At 47.9% G+C, this 19581-nt stretch overlaps 1 protein-coding gene across 1 annotated transcript in view; it reads right to left on the reverse strand.

Moving 5' to 3' along the window:
• Positions 1–19581, reverse strand: part of b4galnt4a (beta-1,4-N-acetyl-galactosaminyl transferase 4a) — a gene marked incomplete at both ends in the record, with an annotated part of 171415 nt that overhangs the window by 55933 nt on the left and 95901 nt on the right. Inside the window, 4 exons of the mRNA XM_080002304.1 lie at positions 1926–2026; positions 3058–3148; positions 3767–3862; positions 18197–18295. Of these exons, the coding sequence (XP_079858430.1) occupies positions 1926–2026; positions 3058–3148; positions 3767–3862; positions 18197–18295 (387 nt within the window). The remainder of the gene's footprint in view (positions 1–1925; positions 2027–3057; positions 3149–3766; positions 3863–18196; positions 18296–19581) is intronic.

A 19581-nucleotide genomic window follows, 5' to 3' on the forward strand; every position in this document is an offset into this window, starting at 1 on the left:
CGCCGCAGCAAGTATAACGATGATGAAATTCATGTAAATGCGATAAATTTAAATGATTGCCTCGTCACCGGCCCAGCAACCAGCGGCCCACCGGGAATCTCCCCCCCCCCGTCTCCGGATAATCCGCTCCGGGCCTGGACGGCGCTCGGGATATGTGACATTTTCATGAAAAAACCTTTGAAAGGTTTGCAAAACGGGGAACGTTTTAACATATCCACGTCTTCCAGGACTATATCATTTTCCCAAAAAGTCGTGGTAGATGGATGGCTGCCATAATGAGGGGACGGAAAAGGCCGCGAGATGGTGTCTGGGAAGCACAGTGTCTCCCGGAAGCAGGAGCCCGACTTGAACGACGGAGTGAACGATCCTTGGACACGACGGCGCTCCCCTGCCATCACCCAGATGATATTTCTTCGCCGCTGTCCATTTTAAATGCCACATCAATATTCAGCGAGCGCTAATTAATCTCGGCTTCCCGTGGAACCCGCGGTGACACCTCGCATCCTGTCGGAATACAGATGGCTCTGTTTTGCCGCCTCGGCGCCAGGCCTTAGGTGGCGGCGCATTGAGCGAGGTTTTAAACACACACAGGCGCGCGATCCCTGCGCGCGTCCTTGTCCCGGGCTTTCTCACGAGGCGAAGCGGCAATTCTACGTGCGGGGGTGGCAATTTCACTCAAACCGCGCGCTCCAAGGCCGTATCAAAGAGGTCACGAACGCGGCGTTCTCCCGGAGGATTTAAGCTGCTGGCGGGCGGAGCTGTCCGTTCGGAGGGGCTTGAGTGATGGCGTGGGTGCGAGGGGGGGGGGGGCGGTGACACGGGGCGAACTAAAGATAAACAAGGTCAAATCTGTAAATTTCTCTGCGTTTTTTTTTTCCGCCTAAGGTTGAGCCCCGGTTCGATCGGAAGGGATTTGGTCATCCACTGACCGGGACTGGGCGTTCTGGCTAATGGCGACAGTGCGACCTTCCGTCTCGGTAAAATAGATGTCACACCATGTGGGATACGGATGTCACAGGAGGCATCTCAAGGCATTTTATTGCTTAAGATTGTCTTCTTCAATATCTGATCACATGAAGGTTTCCGGGAAAAAGGGTTGTTTTGTTTTTTTTGTCTTTTTTTTGGACCTAAACCTCGTTTTTCAGTCAATGGAATGAATGACCAAGTGCCATGTGCGATGTGGCCTTTTACACCGAACAGCTTCTCCAGGGAAAACAAAGCTGATGCACGTGACGAACACGGGCGGAAAAGAGGGGCGGGGTCACGGTTCCAGTGTGATTGAGAAAAAAAGCAGTAGAAGCAGCGTGGAATATCCACGCCCGCACCCGTGCACCAGTAGCGCCCGACGCCGGGCCCGCCGTGGGTGAGCGGAGACGATCATTAAGGTGGGGAGCGGAGACGGCTCGGAGTTGCTCGGAGGGGCGTGGGGGGGGTTCTCTCCGGAGTGGTCTCCGCACTCAAAAGATTTCACGATCCCGCGTACGGGAAACAAGTCATTAACTTCTGAGTTTGGATTTGGGATTTTAAATTGGAGATGAATTTAATGAATGATCCACCGATATTCCTGTCTATTTGGGTGCCAACATTCTTAACTTCAACGTGCGTCGCGTCGCGATCAGTGTGTCTACCCGGGTGTCATGTTTCCATCCCAGCTGATTGGAGCCGATCGGAACCAGGGCCAATAAATACCCGTGGCTACTACAGAGTAATTTGTCCCAAGTATGAAACTCGGGTGTAACCTTTCAAACCAATGACAAATGCCAGGTGTTGGCGGGTGTTAGTGGGTGTCAGCGGGTAATTGGTGCAGTGGAAAATGGGTATAAGGTCGTAACTGGGATTGTATTCCTGATGTAGCGTATGACCTTTGGGGCGAAGTTTGGGAGCTTTGTGGAGTTGAGGTCAGGGTGCATCGGAGCAGGACTTACCCGACCCACGTAGACCAGCAGCCTGGCGTTGAGGGGGCTCTCGTCGGGGCTCAGCCAGAACTCAGAGTTATCGTCGGATGAAACCGAGAACTGGAAATCACCTGGCGGGGGAGATGGGATCAAAGCACAAATGTAAGAGGTAGTGCTTGTGTGTGTGTGTGTGTGTGTGTGTGTGTGTGTGTGCATGTGCGCGCCTGTGTGTACGTGTGTGTGTGAGAGAGTGTGTAAGAGTGTGTGTGTGTGTGTGTGTGTGTGTGTGTGTGTGTGTGTGTGTTTGTCTGTGTTCCTGTCTGTGAGTGTGTGTGTGTGACAGAGAGAGAGAGAGAGAGAGAGAGAGCGAGAGAGAGGGAGAGGGAGAGAGAGGGACTGAGAGAGAGTGTGTGTGGTTTGGATGTGTGTGTGTGTGTGTGTGTGCGTGTGTGTGTGTGTGTGTGTGTGTCATTAAACCCATACTAAGGAGGAAACTGTGAACCTTCTTGACACCTTTTGGAGTTATATTCAACGCTAAGAGCCGAACGACACTGAACGTCGAGCGGTTTAAAAAACGTCCAAGCCAAACCCTCTTCCACATACAATCGTCTGTTATCCGAGAAACTTTTTGCTGGGGGGGCTAACGGCACGGCGGCGCTGTATACTAATGGCACGGGGTTTTGATCCGTCAGTGAAAAATCAATGACCTTCACGGATCTTTAAGTGCGAGTGTGGAGTAAAGGGTAATTTGTGGCAAACGTATTCTGGGCTGAGAAGAAAGTGGTGTGACCTTTCTCTTGCCCCGGGGCAGCAGACAGCCTTGGAAAACCCACTCCACGACCGCAGCAAACGCGATTGATAATCTCATTAACGGCTTCATACTTTGCATTTATTTCAGGACCCTCAGATGTTCCTTTTTTTTGGGGGTGGGGGGGTTACCATGGTAACTCGGGGGTCGCGGTCAGGGAGCGAGGGTGCCGCGGCGGGTGAAATTTTACCGCCATCTCCCGGGCGCTAGGGCTGCGGTGGAAATGTGAATTTTCCACCGCCGGGGAGCCTCCGGCGCGCTCGGACTAAAACGACTACAGGGGATTGTCGACCCGACCGGCGGGGGCTTGCTCTGGGGCGCCACAGCCCAAGGGAGGGGGGCAGAGCTTGTTACCGTCTCTGTAAGGGTGGATGAAGCCAAATATTCTCAAGCCGTAGTTCTTCCACTTCGGGGCCACCGCCAGCTTCTTCACCGTGGTTCTTGTCTGCAAAACAAAACAAGAATGTTTTGTACGGTATTTGACGTTCCCTGGCCCTGATATTAGTCAATTTAATGTCGCTCACTTTTTAACGGTAACCTCTGTGGTCGTTGTATGGAGAACCAAGGTTTTCAATTTTTCCATTTCCCAACTGCTTTTGTCGCAGAAAGAATTACTCAGTTAGTCATATTAGATCCTATTAGGAAACAAACATATTTGCTGTAGGGGCTGTAATTAAGGCGAGCTGGCTACTTGAAAAATAGTCCCTTTTATCGACCACTGACAGCCTACATTGGATTACGGCGACCTTTCTTGATGTACTCTCATGAAACATTTTGATTCACTTCATGAGGGTCATTAAAGTTTTTGAAACCCAATTTCATTAAGTGACAGAAGTGAATGGACAGGGGAAACTAGAAAAGCCTACTGGTAAAAGTCAGCAGCGTTTTGGACTCCAACCGCCCAATGTGCATCAAAACTTCCATAATCGTTTTAACTTTCAATAGAACCTCTCGGACACATTATGTCGTGGGGGGGGTGGATCCTGAAAAGTGACAAACAAAAGCGGCGTCGACGGTCTGACAGGGAGTTGGCGGCTCACTGGGGAACTTCTGGGAGACTTACATGTGGGTAGAGGGGAAAGTGCAGGTTCTTTCTGAGTTGGGCTATAGAGGAGCCGCACCAGTCCTCAAACACGTGCAGGTTGGCCTGGCCTTTAAACTGTGCAACGGAGAAACGACAAATAGAAACACACAGGTTAAAGAGGATAATGCATACGGTAATTATGCTAAATGCATTTCAACATCCATGCAGAGTTTCGGAGCGGCTGTCAATTCAGCAACAGATGCCTTTCTATTGTACGCTACAGGAAAAGGGCACGTAGGTAAAAACCCCCGACGGCCCCATGAAGGTTCAAATGAAAGCGGAGTCGTCAGCCACGGCCCCAGAATAGTCACGTATAGGGAGGATGCAGGGTGACACAAGGACGCATGGCGGACCTGCCCGGCCCCGGGGAGAGAAGTTACGACATTTGCCGTACACACACATTTGTATAATCCCTCTCGTTCTCTCATACACACAAAGACACACACACACGCACACACGCAGACTCGCACACACGCCAACAATAGGCGAAACCATGGGGGGGCGTCCTGGCGGCTCAACCGGATAAGCGCTTGTACCAAATAAAGTACGCAGCACGCCTGCAGCGACCCAGGTTAGAATACAGCCTGCGGTCATCTGCTGCGTGTCTCTCTCTCCCTCTACACCCCACTTCCTGTCTTCCTCCACTGCTCTCTACCATTTAAAAAAAAAAAAAGCCCAAAGAAAAAGACGTTAAAGAATAGACCAAACCATGGGCCGTCAAACAACCGTACCAATAAGCCGGAAAAACCCTTAGGTGTGAACACATGCGCGTGCCGTTATCTAAAGTGTGACGAGCGCCCTGGAAGGCTGCCCCCACAGTGGCGCATGTTCGGAACGTCAAATAGAGCCCCCCCGGCCTCTCCAAAATGACCGTGAAACGCCGCTGCGAAGTAGCCCATCAAAGCACAGGCGGCACGCCTGGGTTTCATTCCGCTCAGTGGCGAACAGAGCGCTTAGCTACAAAGGCCGACGCACATCGTAACCAACTGGACGGGCGGCACACGTAGCTTCCAGGCACGGTCATTGTTTTGCAAGCTGCGCACTGGCCTGAGTTTTGTGGAGTCTTAAAATGTCTCGGGGGGTTTTTTTTCCTGGCGGCGAGAGGCAGCGACCAAAGCTGATGTGGAGGAATCTCAATCGCGATTGCGACGGCGGAAATGTAATCAAGACCGTTGTCCCTGTCCGGCGACGCTGCCGCGCTGCCGCCTTGGCCGTGGAAATATCGGAAGAAGGCGCCTCCAATTTACTTTTTGTTATTTGATTTTTTTTTTTAAGCTTGTGCCGGCCTGAACAGTCGCCACTTTCATGCTTCCCTAGTTTCCAGTCACATGCGAGGGCGGTCAAAGCAACCAAGTGGGGAGAGCAGCAGCAGCAGCAGCAGCAGCAGCAGCAGCAGCAGCAGCAGCTGCAGCAGCAGCAGCAGCACCACCCAACCCAGTGACCCTCCACGCAGAAAACAACAAGGACTCACGGACGCAAACACACTTGTCCCGTTTCATTCCGGAGAGAAGCGGGTGGGGTCGAGGAAGGAAAGGGAAGGTGGCCTTTCAAAGAAAAGCGAGGTCCTCTGCCCGCCCTCCTTGCATCCGTATCCATGCCGACGGAGGTGGGCGGCGTTGGAGACTGCCCAGTTCCATCAGCGTCACCCGGACGTACCGACGAACCCCCTACACCCGTGCCCTGGACGGCGGCTACAGCGGCACGAAGAAACCGAAATAGACATTGAGCGTCTTGATTGTGACGGATGGTGGAGCTTCGTCCGTGTTTCAGGTGTCAGTGAGTGGGTGTATGTTTTTAGTTTGTACAGTTGTTTTCTTGTTTTGGCAAAAGGGTTGAAGAGGTTTGTCAAAATGGTCTGCAAATTGCAATCATTTCAATTGCGTGAATGAAAATATAATGATAGATGCGTGCAATGATAATGATATAAGTGATAATCTTATATAATTATAATTTAGATTTAAATATTCTCACTTGTTTCCCCAGAGTAAGTAAACGCGTCAGGATAAGCAGAGATATAGATAGAGATATAAAGCGCTTATTTCTTTAATTTAAGATATGAAATCAAATCCGGTTGCCCGGGCAACCATTATTGTCGGGCCCCGGAAGGGTGGAAAAAATGATGGATACCAAAATGAAGAATGGAAATGAATAAAAATAAGAGCGAGAGCGATTCGAGGGCCCGAGTCGGCGAGCGGTGAGCGAGGCTGACAAAGGAACGGTTGGGGGGAGGGCGGCTGAGCTGACTGCACTGCCTGTGCCTGTGTAAATATGCCTCATGTAAAGCCGTTAATAGATTTCCTGTGGGTTCTAAAAGCAGACTCCACCCTGGCCTGGCCCCCCGCCACCATTACCGTCCCCGCTGCCGCCGCCTCCACTCATCAAAAAGGAATAAGCCGGCGGCATTAAAACTCTCTAATTAAACAGGCACGCAGCCCCGTGAAGGCTCGCTCGGGGTATAGTGCTGAAAAAAATTTGCCTGCCTGCGGGGCGATGTGTGTGTGTGACTGTTCGTGTGTGTGTGTGTGTGTGTGTGTGTGTGTGGGTGAGTATATGTGTGTGTGTGTGTGTGTGTGTGTGTGTGTGTGTGTGTGTGTGTGTGTGTGTGTGTGTGTGTGTGTGTGCTAAAGGAGGTGGCTCTTATTTTGGGGACTTTTTCTTTCAAATGTACAAGCTTTTCCCTTTCCCGGGGTGCACACACATAATGACAAATTCAAATATTCATGAACATTTAATGCTTAACATTTACACCTGCTATCACTACAGTTGTTCCCTCTCTCTCTCAGTGGTGTCTTTCCTGGCTGTCACTATTGTCTAATGCACTATGCATTTCTTATGCACTATTTCCTTCTTTCTTTCTTTCTTTCTTTCTTTCATTCTTTCATTTGCCAGTATACCAGTATCGGGTCTGGTAAAGTGCTTAGAGTATACTTGTACATAGCAGCATTGAGTTCCCATTTCATGCTTTATTTTTGGAAAGCTTTTTACTTCATATTTCGTGTGATTTTATGAAAATAAAAGGCATTGAATAAATCAACAAGTGAAGATGGTAAACACACAGGCCATCGCGAGCACGGGGACGAATGCGGGTGGGACCTGTCGCTTTGTGGGCCAGCTGAGCAGCCCATTACAGTACCAAAACGAGAGCGAGAGAGATCAGAGAGATCTGCGTCGCCGTTTCTGTCGCGCGCCCCCCACCCCAAATCCCAGTCCCACTCGAAGGCAGCGCGTGAACAGGTGGATTCATGACTCAGTCGGTCAAAATGGACAAAGATCCAGGTAAAAGAGGAAGGGCGGCGCTGAAAAAGCCGGAGATAAAAAATTGAAGTCACTTCAAGCTGATGCTACAACGTGCATGAAGATAAGTGACGGGTTTGTGAGCACAAGCAGCAGCAACAGCAGCTATCATTATATACTTCAAAAATGACTTATACGATTAAAAGTGTAAAAAGCTTCATTATTATATATGTCACTATCCATTAATTAAATAAAAAACGCACACTTTCGCATCCTCCTTATCTCGGGAGTATGCACCAACATTAATGGTTTGTAAAGAGCGGCATTTAACACTGCAAGGGACGCGCAATGTTGTTTTTTAAGCTGCGAGCACCGCTGCGTTCAAGGCCCGTCGGAAATGCTACTGTGCTGCCTTCAGGCGTCGGAAATATTGGATTACGAGTTTGGCCTACAAACGAGGTGGAAAATATGACAAGGAATGTCGAGATTTTCTATAAATACTTTATATATATATATATAAATAATAAATATATTATATAATTCTAAATAAATACATTTTCTCATAAAAATAGCTCCCACGTTCAGTTCAACAGTTATCTAGTTTCTAATAAAGTCAAAGATCGTTCATTTTCGACAGTGTCAAATTTTTATAACAGGGTGTGTGCGGGGGGTTGACATCGGAAGATTAATTGGCTATCAGCCTTTTCCTGCTCCAAACTATCGTTACTATATGGACCTTTAAAAATCCACTATCGGTCGACCTCTATTTCAGAGGTGCATAAAAAATAGGTATGCAACATGCACGCCAGCTCATGTTGGCGTGCATGTTGCGTGTTTATTGAAACTATTGTGAATATCATACGGAAAAAAGGTTTTGTTTGATCTGGGACAGCCCGTGAGACGTGAGACATTTATTGATTTGTGCTTATTCATTCATTTCCAGGTTAGTCCCGGTTCAGCAGCTGCAGAGGAAGGAGTCAGGGGGAGCCAGGAGGAAGCCAGCACCCGCTTTGATTATTTTACACGCCCAAAGTCAGACAACTCGAAAATGTTTATCTGATCCCATCCGCAGGCCAAAATCAGAAAACACTGTGGAGCAGAAAGCTTTCTTATACAAAGATGGCACCAAACAAAAGTGGCTGACATGCAGCGAAGAACATCACACTATTGTTCAGTTTGCATGGCATTTGCAAAGCCTACTGATAGCAATGCTTTCACAACTGGCATGAACGACTGGAAACATGTCCACCAATGTATAGAGGAGCATGAAACGAGTGCCATGCACAGGAATTGTGCTGAAGCATACTTTTTAAGGGCCTCCAAAGCAGACATAGAGAGCTTGTTAAATGGCGGTCAGATGTCAGCTCACACAGAGCAGGTCCGCCAGCGATGACAGATGCTGGAGCGCAAAGCAGACGTAGTTAAAGTCATTGGTAAAAGGGGACTTAGCTACAGGGGGCATACTGAGGCTACCTACACTTGATCATCTGATCAGTGCTGGTGTCATCTCGACAAGTGACACCAGCACTGATCATGGCAATTTTTTTGTAGAGGATCATTGTACTCGGAAAGTCTGACGTTTAAAAGAACATCAAGAATGCGTTGAAAAAAAGCAAGCAACTTCATCAGGCTGGGGCAAGAGGCAGAGGTTCTTCATCACACTGCTCAAAAGATAATCAATAATCAAAAAATACAGCCAAGACAGTCATTAACGCAATTCAACACATTATGCAAGAAACTATCTCAGGTGAAATCGAGAAAGCTGGGATGTTCTCTGTCAAAATTGACACCACTCAGGACATGACCAATGTCATACACAGGAGGCTTGTGGCCGTTGTAAAGGGTGAGGCATCTATGGGACAGTACCTTGTCCAATTGCTGACGGTAGTGAATTCAATAAACTTGGACATGAGCAAGTGCATTGTTAATGCCCCGGACGGAGCTGCCAACATGCAAGGCCAAAATAAAGGTTTCTCAGAACGGGTACACAGTACTCATACGTCTTTATTGGAAAACACAATCCCATTGACGTAGGTGCTGCTGGGGAGGAAACATGGGAGAGCAATTCACCGGCGCTCAGAGGCGGCGGCTGTAGAGCACGAGTGCCTCCCCCGGAACAAGGAGCGTCTATCAAAGCAATAACAACACGCCTACCTCTTTCCTATTTGTGTTTATTAAACAGGGCCATTGACCCGGCGCAGATCACCGCTCCCCGCCGCACGACACTCGCCGTCGCAGTTTCCAACGACAACAGTCGAGTGGAGTGTCTGCGCTCACGAAACAATAAGAAAGAATTGTCCGTGTAACTCGCCGCGCGGATTCATTCCTCGTCGCTCTCTGTTTTTCTTTATTGTATTTTCTCGCCGGTCGTAACATTATCAGTCGGCAGGAGCATCCACGGGGGGGAGACAAGAAATCCTGACAAGAAACACAATTGGAGCAGGTTTGAATGCAATCGGCAAAATTACAACTGGAATTTGTTATTGTGGCTCTGGAAGACTGGCATTGCCTGTGGTTGTCTGCCTCCGCCGGCCCTCGCTCCAGGTGCTCACAGCTCCCTGTTCCTCGCTGGTCCATTTAACTTTGCAATTTTCTGCTCCCCTTCCCCTTTGTGTTATTCCTCTAGCGTTCGCACATCTCCCTCGAGTCCGCACCCGCTTTAGTTTTTGTTCACTTTGGTGAGAGACTCCCAAGTTTGGTCAAGTTTAGTCCGCCTGTTTCGTTCCTTCGTGTTGTTGAGACGACTTGAGAACGGGATTAAAAGTTCCGTTCATTTGCTCGTTTGTTTGTTTGTTCGTCCCTTCGAGGTTGGATAATAATATTGATGGCAGGTCATTAGTAATAACGATGAACAAAAAGTATTCCTTTAACCTATATCATCTACCCACTCATGTGCCCTCAAATCTCTCTCTCTCTCTCTCTCTCTCTCTCTCTCTCTCTCTCTCTCTCTCTCCATCATCCCTCTGTCTTCCTGGAAGAATGATAAGAGTGTAAACAGGTCGGTCGGATAAACAAGGATGCTACACACACACACACACACACACACACACACACACACACACACACAACCAGGCTGATATACATAGGCATGTCATCGGCAAACACACACACACTCGTGCAGACTTCTCGAGCTTCTCTCTCTTGGTGTATCACTGTCTCCTCTGTTTCTCTCTCTCTCTCTCTCTCCAGTATCTCCGCTCTCCCAATCCATCTGGACGTGACATCAAGCCAAGTGCAGATCACTCTGTCTGTCTGTCTGTCTGTCTCTCTCCCTCTGTCTCTTTCTCAATCGTTTTCTCTCTCTCTCTCTCTCTCTCTCTCTCTCTCTCTCTCTCTCTCCCCCTCTCTCTCTCTCTCTCTCTCTCTTTCCCTCCTCCGGGGAGTCTCAATCTCCCTCTCCAGAAATCTGGTGCGGCGTTCGGTGTTCCCGATGGCAGCCTGGCGCTGACAAATGGGCGCTCGGCGCTCTCGCTGACGAGCGGTTGCACCGAGTGACACTGAAAATCCCTCCCGGGACTTGGAAACCGAGACGCGCCGTTCCCTGTGATGGCACAATCGTAGGGGGGGCGTTGGTGCACCACTCTTCACTCTTTACCTCCCTCTCCAGGGGTATATAGGAGATGGCATCAAAATATGCCCGACATGGGATACATCGGCAGTGAGTTTGTTACATTGGATGCGGTGGACGAGTAATCCATGGCAATGGATATGAGCTTATGCTTTCTCTTCCACACCCATAATTTGGGCGGCATTCAGAGAAGGTAGTGAGGGGGAAAAACCAGAGTGTTCAACACTGGCGGCTAAATAGAGAGCCCTCTGCCAGACAGGGGTGTAGTGATATCAAGTCAGCTGCAGCACTTTTATGTTGACCGATATGTGCACTTCTTTTGTTGTTGTTGTTGTTGTCATTCATCATTGTCATTGCCTTAACTTGATTCCATGCTATATGCATGTGTAATAGTTGCAATATACTGTGCAAGTCTTGTCACACATTGGTGATCGTCTTGCCTGTAAAGCAAATTTGAATTGAACTGAATTGAGGCAGGCAGCAGCGGAGTCAAAGAGCTCCAGGGAGGGATTGCAAAAGTGTGAAGGTGAAATATGTTAATGGAAGAGAGAGAAGATCATTATTCGACGTGAACATCCGGAGTCGTCGTCCATCCCTCCTCTAGATCGGTGTCCGCTGTCACGCTCTGGGTTTCGCACGAGAGGACGGATGGAGCCGGAGCTGGAGCCGCAAAATCTAAGGCCGAATGTCTTCCGTTGTCAGAGAGGGAGACAAAGGAGAGGAAATGATGAGACAAGACATGATGAGACACGCCCCTCCCCCGTACCGACCCTATAACTTCATCACTTCCTCGGCGAGTGGCAAATAATAGGCTGTCCAAGCGACCGCCCCTTCATACGCACACCTCGCATACTTTCTTTCTCTCCCAAGTCAGAGCCCAGACATTACGTCTGTCAGTCGGCTCCGGTTAATGTCACCACCTAATCAACACTGTCAAAGGGACCGGCTGTGAAATAAACCGCCTGTCAACTGCCATTCTCTCACTCTGAAATTAGCTTTCACTCCCACGAATACCATGGCCAAAGCAGCTACGGAGAGCAAAAGTGCCTGTTTAAACACCGTTCCAATAAAGAAATACATTCATTAAGAAATACTGTTGTATTCTATTTGTTGATCTCATCCAGTTGCTTTTGGACAGGCATTCGTTTTTGTTAAGTTAAGCTTCCTTATACACTCTCCTATTCCATCCGTTTCTATATAGATTTTTTACTGAAGATGAAAACCCTGGCTGTCCATAGAGGCCCAGAAGATATTTATGACCCATCCTGTGGGTGATAATTAAATTTTTTGCGGGTTGGTGTATGAAGTTTACCTATAAATAAGGAAAAACCCTAATGCACATGGACTGGAACTATATATCAAAATGGATAAAGACTTGATGGACAATAGCTTTTGCTCACCATTTAAAAATTTGCGGTTCACCGGATTTCAAATAACGTCTCTGTGGCGTGGGGATGATGTGGTTTGAGCACCCACACTTGCACTGGATCCAGGTAAGTGGGGCCCAGGATCAGTGTGGCTTTATACCTGTTGCTCGTTGATTGGTCTCACGAGCAACAGGTACAACACCCATCCCCACACCACAGTCTCTCTTATCTCTCTGACAATGACTCGGGTTCGTATTTATAATAAATCAAAGATCAATGTCAGCTTTGTCTGAAAGGAATGCGTACGCTTATCCTGGCTGATTCGACTCTCAGCGCCATTCAATCCAATCTCGCCCGTGCATCGTCCCGTGTATGATAATTGCGTGTCCTTGATAGCCATGGCCTTGTCCATGTCCATTCTGTGTGTGTGCGCATTTTTAGCTAATCCGAGGTCACCTACAGCCCGGTCGACTGGCTCGAAACCCTGTGATGTCATGGTAAGCGGTGAAAACACACCCTGCAAAGGCAAGAGCACTGAGAACTGGGAACTTTCTTCCTTCTTCCCCTTTTGATTTGTCTAACTCTCTTGCAACCTCTTCCTCTCTTTGTCCCTGTCCCCTGGGCCTGTCTGTCCATCTGGGGTCAGGGAGGGGTGGTAACAGAGTGACAGAGAAAGCGTTGCACAGTGCGTGTTTAGTTCCATAAGGAAACAGAGTACAATTAAACAACCTACATCTAAAATAAAAACGCAGTGTTTTGGCGCGCCAATTGTGCCTGGGTTGGCACCGTCAGTACCGTCGGAGTGTGGGCGCCCCATCGCTGGCGCACTGAGGCACCATCGGTACCGTTGGAGAGGGAGACAGGTGCGCAAATCCCTCTTTGCGCAACCCCTCGGGACGCCGTCCTTGGCAGCTGCCTATTATGCCTGTAGGAAGAGCCAGCCAGCCCTGTCCCCGCTTTACTATCTATGTGAGCGTTTGTGTCTTGTCCATCTGAGCATATGCCCTGGCTCTGTGTGAACTTTGCCGGTCGGTGACAGCGGACATATGGCAGTGCTCCACCTCTTGTGTCCCCAAACCCACGCCTGTGACAGTTCCAGCTCCAGCTGAGGGCACTTGGTGAGCACAAGTGGATCAAGTTAGTCAGTGGTAATGGAGGTAGACGAGCTCCACTATGAGAGCAGAAGGAGAGCGACTACGGTGATACACTAATCTGTGCTCAGCAAAGCTGAAAAGATCAGATTTTACCTCACAATACTCGGACTTGTCATACTTTTGCAATTGATCAATGGTCTTAAATTGTGTCACGATTGTTGTGATGTGAGGATGCAACATTTGAAACATTTTTTTTCCCGCAACAGCATTGTGGAACATTTAGCGTTGAAGTTTACAATGCTCACATTTCACTGGTGCATCGAAATAGGTGGACATGGGTAGGAGTAGAAAGGAACTTTAGATATAGACGACTCCCTGCACAAATACATAGGGAGTCGTGTCTAGTCAGCCTCAAACTACCATCTGGGGCGCTTGTGAGATGGCGCCCGCGCAAACCTATTTCTCGTAACCCGACTTTAGTTGCACCTCGGATGAAGAATATCCAAAGAAATGACATGGCATGTGGATCTCCCAAAGCTCGCGTTTTATGCTTGTCACGTGTCATGCTGTTTGCTGTCAGTTCCTGTCCAAATCAGGCCCGTGACTAATGTTCAGATGTTCTCCTATTCTTCACTTAACACATCGAACCGGCCAGTAACCATAGTCACGCTGTTACAGCTGTTTGTTCAATGTTGCTGTTGTTTCAGACCCATTCCCAGGGCAATGGTCTAGAATGGCCGAGGACATCTTAGTTTGGCTTTGTTGTGTCATGTGTGACTTCTCACCCTCCGAGCAGTTCTATGTTCAATTATGCCAAAGGCTTCGTGTGCATTTAGTTCCGGGTTCTTCAATATTCATGCAACAGATGTTGTTGAGCCAGATGGCACGTGAAAATGAGCTATCACCCGCATGTGACACCTCTCGCAGCCAAAGATTTTCTGTGCTTAGAGGAAAAATGGGTGCAGCAATTTTTGCCCTTTCTTAGCCAGTTTTAAAGCTTTAATAATACATAATAAATAATATATAAATATAAAAAACAACAATAGTAACAGGATATGGCATTTTAATGTGTAGTCTATCACCACCAGCATTGCAAAAACTTTCTCAATGCACCAAATGGCGTTTTTTATATGCATTTATTCATTTGAAAAGACTTAGGGGAGAAACGGTCTTTGATGTATGCTGGTATAAAGCTGCAGCCAGTGTGGGACTTGATTGTTTTGCTGGGGTACAGACCCCAGGTCTGTAAAATAAGGTAAAATAACTCCGCCAGAACATCCTGAATAGAATTTAAGAACAGTTACTTTAACCATATTGTTTTTTTTGCATTCAAAAGCCATTTCAATTTTGTCTGCGGCAAAATATGGTTGAATGGGTGATGTAACAAGAAGCTTTGAAGGGAATACACTTCCTTTCATCTGAACCCGTGACGCCACGGTAATTTTAAAAGAAAATTGCCAGGAGCGCCAAGTGGAGATAACGTAGACAGGTTCAGAACCTCCTGTGGTTCTACTATCACCTTTGTCGGACACCCACTTAACAGGACAATGGCTGAATCCTGTTAAATGGCAGCCTATTGACTATAGACGGTTCAGTTGCATTCTACAATCCTTTGCCCCTTGGGACTAGAATCTGACTGAAATCGTATCTAAATTAATGTATAACCACTATAACATTTTCTCGTCGGCTGCTTCGGAGGATCTGGTGGATTAAAAAAAAAGAAAAGAAAAAAAAAAGGAAATCCCGTTTTGGCGGACCAAGAGGCGTGGTCAAGCATCGGCTGCAGACAAGCAGCACGGTTCCCTTTCCCGCGGCCGCCAAGCTGCCTCGAATCCGGGCAGGGAGCCCTCTTAATGTACGTCTGTCTTGCAGAGGGGATCAGTGCACGGGCTCATCAGCCAACCAGGAGCCAAAGTGCAGAACGCCATTACTCCTGTGCCCGAAACCACCACCGCCACCATTATTATTATTATTATTATTATTATTATTAGTAGTAGTAGTAGTAGTAGTAGTAGTAGTAGTAGTAGTAGTATTATCATTTAGACTTATGGCCTGTGAGATTTTTGTTCCTCGATATAATAAGAACTCTCTCCATGTTGGCAACCCACGGCAAAAAGGACTCTACCTACAGCCCTACTTGTTGGTGCCTCTACACAGGAGGAATGGCTTTCCACACTCTGGCTCCTGGTCGGCTGACAAGCCCACACGCCGATCCTCTCTGCAAGACAGAAAAACATGAAGAAAGCTCCCTGGCCCGAGCCGGACCAATCATCTGATTCGAGGCAGCTAGGCGGCGGCGGGAACGGGAACCGTGCTGTCGTCTGTCGTGACCACGCCCCTTGGTCCGCCAAAACGGGATTTCCTTTTTTTTTTAATTTATTTTTTTTAATCCACCAGATCCTCCGAAGCAGCCGACGAGACACCAACTTACCACCCGCCAAGCCCGAAAAAAACCTGAGCCAGACCACATTCGCTTCATCTCACATTCGCTACATCTCACCATTCCAAAACCCGGCGATACGGGAGGATCCGACCCCTCTCGCGGCCAAGACGAGACGAACCATCAAAGCCACGGTTACACCGGGGACTGCAGATCAGTAAGCTTGGAACCTTCATGGCTAAGTGATGTTGTAGTGGGTACAACCCCCTCTTAAAGTCAATCCAATCTCATCCCACTTCCCTGGCGTGTGTTTGTGTTTAACTTCTTTAAATGATCTTTTCTACCTCAACCTTCATACCATATTATAAAATTCTGTTATCATAAATAAACACTCATTGTTTGATTAAGGAATTTATCTGATAACTCGTGTGAGAATTCCTGAATGGAAGAACTAAAGCGACCCTGAGAGACATGGACCTCTGTCGCCGCCCATGCGGGCACAAAATGACTTTAGGTTTTCCCATTTTCATCACAAAGTGGGTAGCGCCCAAACAAAATTAAACTATAAATATTGGGCGTTTTCTGCACCGCAGAAACGTATTCATGGATTCTAAGAACTGTTGGAGGAACTGTCCATTTTATTGTGTCCGCACTGCAGGAACTGGGAACGTTCGTAGTTCTTGGAACTGTAGGTGACCTTCTTGGAACTGTTTTGAGGGACCTGTTTAGCTCCGACTCCAGGGCAGGGACTAACCGGCACAAGAGGAACCTTCAATGACGTAAGTGCATGGTGAATTGTCCACACGTCCACATTCCCTCGCCCCCAGAGCACTGAGGACAGTCCGCCCGGTGGAGTTGCATCATTCTGGCCAGCCCATGTACGCTCAGCGGCAATAAAAAATAACCGATAAAAATAAAATCTATGAAAACAGTTTTTTTATTGTCTATGTATTTATTTCATATATTTTATTTTCCGACGTTAATTGAATGAAACGAAAAAATCACAATGCGCTGTCCTGATGTGAGCCCATGCCTCACGAAAGTCGGAGCAAACTGTAAAATGACGTCTCGCAGATCTAATATGAGTGAAGGTTCAGAAACTGGATTGCTTAATTCCCACCTCAAATTTGTTCAGGAACAGATTTTAGTGGACTGATAAGGTGAAATAAGTCAAAGTTACGGAGTAAATACGACACGGAACGGAAACCCCGTTGGCTTACGTCACGTCAGCGTCACTTCAGAATTCCAGTGCAGTGCGAACACAACCAGAGAAAAAGGCCCTCGGAGGCATCTAATTCTCGTGGACCTCCCCAGTTCCTGGTTCCCCTTCAGGGAGTCCTCAGAACTGTTTGGTTTTAAAAACAACTATTAATTATTGGCCCTAATCCGAGACAGCGATAATAAAGAACAAATGTCCAGGTTTGTTGAATGCAATTCATGCAATTTGCACTCGCTATCAACATCTGATTTGTGAAGGCGTGAATTGCGCAGAGCCACGCAAAACTGACACCCATTTCAGAAATGGGATGATATGAATGAATCCAGAGAAGTTGTGAAATCTCTCCATCGAAATACATAAAACACGAATACAGGAGCGCACGCTGCGATGAAGTGCACGGCGGGTTCCGGGCGAAGATAGGTTTCCGAGGATGTGTCTCAGTGCGCTGGAAAAAGGGTTGAGCAAATCTGCCCCAGAGAATCCAAAAGCTGGGAAAGCTAAATCCCCGGACGTAAAAAAAAAAAAAAAAGAGATTTAATATGTTATAACATTATTAGTGATTAATTATCGCTGTATCTGTCTTGCTCAATATGTAGAGACGGGCCTGTTAATGTACACACTCATAGTTTGCTACTGAACTCCTGTTTTGTTCACTGAGGGTAATTAAATCTTACCCTGAATAGAAAACCACTAATAAATCACACTTTGCAATTAGTCTTGTGTGCGCACACACGCACACACGCATGCACGCACACATACACACACAAGCAGTCATTGTTTAATTAAACTCTGCTGAGCAGGTTACAAATCTAGAGCTGCTTCCCTTATCACAGAATTGCTTCTTAATTGCCCTGCGCACTGTTCCCCATTGTTATCGTCTGTATGTGTGCGTGCGTGCGTTTCTCTGTGTGTGTGTGTGTGTGTGTGTGTGTGTGTGTGTGTGTGTGTGTGTTCGCACGTGTGTGTGTGTGTGTGTGCGTGCGTGCGAGATGCATTAGGGAATGACCTGAAAATTATGACAAATTTCATGAACTTGTAATCTTCAGGTCATATGTGGTTTTTAATGCAACCCAGTAATGGTGCCGATGAAATATTGCTGCGGACGGCCGCTAATTCATCATCATAAAGGGCGAACACCTTTTCGCTGATCTTGACATATAAGGAGACTCATATGACTTGGGAGAAAATTCCTGTATTGCCGAGACCTCAAATTGCATCTTCTGGGAGAAAGAACACGGAGGGCATTGTAGTTAAATCATATTTAACAAAAAGCTTATGCTGGTACTCAATGACTACGCCTGTGATGAAGAGCTTTCAATAAAACCATTTAGTAAAGGTTAATTACTAATGAGTGTAGTGCACGTGGGCTCGGCCTCGCTCGGCTGAAGTGATGGATCGAGCGCCAAATGAAAACAACTCAAAGACCTCAACAAAATAGAATGCGGTGTCCTCTGCCCTCTGCCTGTTTCCATCCTGACAGCTTGTCCGGCGTAAGACAGCTTGACGAGATTTGAAAAAATGTCAGGGACAAACGAGAGCAAAGATACCTCGGGTTTCCACGGCAACTTCTTGTGACGTTGGCTGAGGAATTTCCGGACGTGAGCGTTGTCCCTGCCGTCGTCTCCTCTCGTGAGCAGCTCCTCGTCCTGGGAGGAAAAAAAAAAAAAACAGGGCAGAATGGGATCAATTCCATCCAACCAGCACGGGGTCGCAATGAAGTGAGGGAATTTTATCAATTCTACCCGCAAATTTTCTGCCCAAAAGCTTCCAGACGCCAGGAATCTGGATCCGGACAGTCTTTCACTTGGCCATCAGTCCTTTAAGCTTGGAAAACTTTTCCAGCAAAATGCTCTCCAAGGAGGGCTGCTGTCGGATGTATATGAAGCGCATTGGGAGGATATCACATATTTTCCCTTGATGGAGCTGGAGATACTTTTATCTTGAGACAGACAGCAAACACACATTCTCTCTCTCCCACCAACAGAAAACAGAGACCGTTTTGCCCGGAGGGGCACAAAGTTAAGATCCTGCGGAATCTCCTCTTTACTCTTTATCCCTAAGCCAGCGTTTGACTTTCCAAAGCCCTAATCTCATACACACTCCAACCACCCACCCTGCCGGCCAACACCTCCTCCCTGGGGATCCTGCACTCTCGCACTGATCTGGGATTATCTCCGGCATTCCGGCCAGGGCTACCAAAGGGGGGCCCCGTGTGTTTGCGGCCCCGTCTAAGAGGGCCTGGTAACGCTGATGTTGTGGTGTTGCGGGGGGTGGACACAGACGGGAGTGGGGGGGGGGGGGGGGGGGGGGGGGGGGCCTGCTGGGAGGGTCTTTGCCAAACTGCAGCAGAGATAAAATAAAAAAAGGCTGCGGGTCTCCCAGAGGAAGAGCCTCTGTTCAATGAGCGGTAGAACCTCCTGCATTAAGAGAGAGAGAGAGAGAGAGAGAGAGATAGAGAGAGAGAGAGAGAGAGAGAGAGAGGGAGCGAGATAGAGAGAGAGAGGGAGGCTCACCTCCTTGGGGACCCCGAGCCAGACAGGGTTTGAGAACCCACGGAAATGAGAAGGGGGCTTTTGTCACAAAAGCGCCACCTTTGTTTGGATAAGAATCAGTCAAGGCGGTAAAAAAAAGACGGGAAGAAGAAAAAAGAGAGTGAGCTACCTTTCATTATATTTTTAACTTCCATAGGGGGGTGGGGTGGGGGTGTATCGTAGAAGGGAGAAAACAGTGATGGAATGCGACAACTGGCTCACCTCCCTGTCTCTTTGCCACCAGAAGGATGTGACGCGTCTGATGTTTCCCGTGTGCACGCGTAAAAAAAGCGTGCAAACAAAGTGCGACTCATGCGCACACATCATACGAGCCCTTGAGAATCAACACCAGTTTCCCCTTTATCAGAGGGAGGGGGGAAAAGAAAAACAACATTTGCATT

Source organism: Zeus faber (genome assembly GCF_960531495.2).
Source record: "Zeus faber genome assembly, chromosome: 6".
Lineage (NCBI taxonomy): Eukaryota > Metazoa > Chordata > Actinopteri > Zeiformes > Zeidae > Zeus > Zeus faber.